Source organism: Arachis ipaensis, chromosome B03, assembly GCF_000816755.2.
Source record: "Arachis ipaensis cultivar K30076 chromosome B03, Araip1.1, whole genome shotgun sequence".
Taxonomy (NCBI): Eukaryota; Viridiplantae; Streptophyta; class Magnoliopsida; order Fabales; family Fabaceae; genus Arachis; species Arachis ipaensis.
The window spans coordinates 26,121,477-26,124,740 of record NC_029787.2 but is presented as its reverse complement, the minus strand read 5'-3'; the positions used below and the strand labels follow the sequence as shown (position 1 = coordinate 26,124,740).

The 3,264-nt window shown below is 29.7% G+C and overlaps 2 protein-coding genes across 4 annotated transcripts in view; both read right to left on the bottom strand.

The window, feature by feature from the left end:
- The window catches only part of LOC107630143 (putative multidrug resistance protein), a 7,860-nt gene extending 5,268 nt beyond the window's left edge, over positions 1-2,592 (bottom strand). The window contains exons 1-4 of the mRNA XM_016333203.2: positions 1,981-2,592; positions 1,409-1,463; positions 1,110-1,297; positions 47-504 (exon numbers count right to left, since the gene is read on the bottom strand). Coding sequence (XP_016188689.1) covers positions 47-504; positions 1,110-1,297; positions 1,409-1,463; positions 1,981-2,160 — 881 coding nt within the window. The 5' untranslated portion in view covers positions 2,161-2,592. The remainder of the gene's footprint in view (positions 1-46; positions 505-1,109; positions 1,298-1,408; positions 1,464-1,980) is intronic.
- LOC107630142 (trafficking protein particle complex subunit 3) overlaps positions 2,732-3,264 on the bottom strand; it is a 5,859-nt gene continuing 5,326 nt past the window's right edge. For all 3 annotated transcript variants that reach the window (XR_002359058.1, XR_002359057.1, XR_002359059.1), the window contains one exon: positions 2,732-2,859. The gene's annotated coding sequence lies outside the window, so the exon portion shown is untranslated. The remainder of the gene's footprint in view (positions 2,860-3,264) is intronic.

Here is a 3,264-nt window from a genome sequence, read left to right as displayed (position 1 = left end):
AAAATGTAATGTAAAACAAGAATTAGAAAAGGGGAAAACCACTTACAGCCCTCCCATGAGTACATTGAAGCCAGCCACAAAAACATGACCACCCTTTTCTCCTTTTTCAGTGATAAGAATGGTTCCAACCCAAGCCTGAAAACCCCAACTTATATAAATAACTCCCATGCTCCCTAACATCAACCCTTTTGCAAAACCTTGCTTTATTCCTAACTCCATGGTTTTCTGAAGTGCACAGCTGAATTTGTTAAGAGTTTGGTTCTCCCCAACATAGGAATAAACAGTTCTTATTGAAGATATTGCTTGCTCTGCAATCCCACCAGCAACACCATAAGACTCAATCATTTTCATTGTCACATCCAACATCATCTTCCCAAACATGAGAGCTGGGACTATGAACATGAGGGAGAGTGGTATGGCTGCAAGTGTGAGTCTCCATGAAAGCACAAATGCAAAGATGTGGCAGAAAAAGAATGTTGACATGTATGTCAAGCAGTCTGGTATCTACACACACACACACAAAAAGTTCTAAATTAGTGTATGCATAGAGAATAAAAATAAAGGAAATTTCTTTTCAAACTCTTGGAAAATATCTATTGAAAGGATTCTAAACTAACAAATCTCTAACCATTTTTTGTAAGGACACATAAATTTTTAACTAAAATTAAATATTTATGGGTCCCAAATCATTAAAAAAAGTTAAGATACATAGATCTTTCTGTTGACTAATTGAAGAATTTATATATTTCAAAAAAGAATTTATGTCGTATTTTATTTTTACTATGTAAAGGACCTATAAATATTTAATTTTAGTTAGATACTTATATATCTTTATGAATAATAGTCAAAGATTTATTTATCCTTTAATCTTTTGTTTTATAAAAAAATATAAGGAGACATGTTATTAATCCTTCTCTACATGTATAAATTTTTAAATAATGAAAGATGAATTTATCATTTTTTTTCAAATATGGAAAAATAAATCTGTTTTCATATTTTTTGTTAAGAACGATTGAGGGTTGACTTTAAATATATGTGATGATAAAAATAGCAGTGAAAGCAAGTTTAGTTTGGGGAAAGCATAATAGATCAGAAGTGAATAGTGAAACCTTCTCACACAAGGCAACTTGGATGGTATTGGCATCTGAGGAGATGAGTGAGACAACTTGGTAAGTTGTTGACGTACCAGCTGTCTGGCTATCAAAGAATCCAATTTCTTGTCTCAGCACTGATTTCAAATATTCCATTCTCATTCTTGAAGCCTGTCTCTCTGCAGTTCTTGCCCAACACATTCCTTCTGCAGTCGCATAAAGCAAAATAGATAGCTGGAATTATTATCTTTAACTTCCAAATTGAATTATGCTTTGCAAAATCAAGGTAACTGTGAATTCTGAATTATGTAGCTTACCTACAAAAGCTGAAAGTCCAACACCAATTGCAACTAATAAAAGCCTCAATGCATACTGAAATTAAAACATAAATAAATAATAAGGTGAAGTCAGGAAATATCAAAAGTTGTTGCCTAATCATATTCCTGAAAATCAAAATTTTCGGAATAAAGGATAAGAAAATTAAGCTCTAGACTTTTTCGTATAAAATTTTAATACTATATCGTGATTTCTCTACATCAATATTTCATGCTATTGAACAAAGACATACAAATTGTTTTATATCTGTCATAAAATTATTTGTCCCAAAAACTTAAACTGATAGAAGAAAGCCTTATGCTGAAATTCTTCTTTTTTTTAGATCAATGAAGAGCTAATGAAAAAAAAAATTGTTTCTTGAATTTCTCACAAGAGAAATGTAAGTTCTAAATTGAATAAATGCTAAGAGATTAACAAAAAGCAATTTCCTACAAAGATGCATATTAATTACATTAGAATAGATGAAGCATATCACATGAAAAATTAAATATATGTATGGCAAAAGAGAATAATTATATATAGATTATTTAAATTTAAATGAACAAGCTCTCACCTTGTTCACATCATGCATACCCAATTTGGTATTCTTGTCTCCATAAGCATTGATGACATCACTAAGAATATACATCATAAGAGGGTTCTGCAATCCATCACCAATGCTTCCCATGGTCCCAAACAACATTAAAAACTTGTCCACACCATCTGCATAACGAAACATGCTATTGTTCCCCATTATTGCTACCTTCACTTGATGCTCTCTTTGGAGAGAATGAAATGAAAGATATATACCCTATTTTTTATTTTTTCCCCCTCTAATAGAGATTTATTAAGCTACATATGTCACTAATGCACTAAAATATATACTTGAAAAAGACTTATATATGCTTGGTCAGATTCTTAGTTAAATAGATGAGTATGGACTAACAAATGGCTCTTGTTGTTGTCATTTTAGAAACAAGGCCGTTTGATAAAACATGGACATAGAGTGAAAATGGCCGCCCGGCAAATATATTTTATTCAAAATTTAGTTATTTTATTTTAACTATAATCATTTTTGTGCCTATATACATAACAATTTAACTTTCTCCTGAAAATGATTTAACAAGATATTAGAAATTTTTCGCCAATAGGTTTAGAATTTGATCTTATTACTTATTCCTCTAAACGAAAGTTGATTTTTGTTTAAGATAAAAAATGAATTTATACATCAATTATATCATTATTCAACAAAGAAAAAAAAAGCTGTTAAACTCTTCAAATATAAAATATTCATATGTCATTTTTAATTACCATGATATTGATACATTGTCTGTGTAACTTTTGTATGGTTGTTTGATTAATATTGTGGTTCTAGACATAGTTAATTTAGCCAGATGCATTAATTTTATTCCATGGGCTCTTTTGAATTTTGTCATCTTCAGGTTATATAGACCTGCAGAGAATGATTCCTTTGTTAACTGTCTGATAATGAGTGTGACCAATTGAAACTAGTAAAAAAAGTTTTGCCAACTTAGGAAGGCAATAATCATTCGATATTTCTAAGGCATGTTAATTTGTATTATCATGTATTATGTAGGGCCAAAGTCACATTAGGGATCCAAACATAATTTTATCTTTTTTTTTTTTAATTCTCAATCAGTACGGCTTCATTCCATATCAATATAAATTAATATACATGCACCCACAATTTAAACAAGAGATTAATTTTTATATACTGATAGCGTGAAAAGAAAGTAATATATCAGTATAAAATAAATAGTCATATAAATAAAATTATACTGTTTGAGTCGACTAATTGTTATTTCAAAAATCATTAATATAATAAATCTTTATTAGA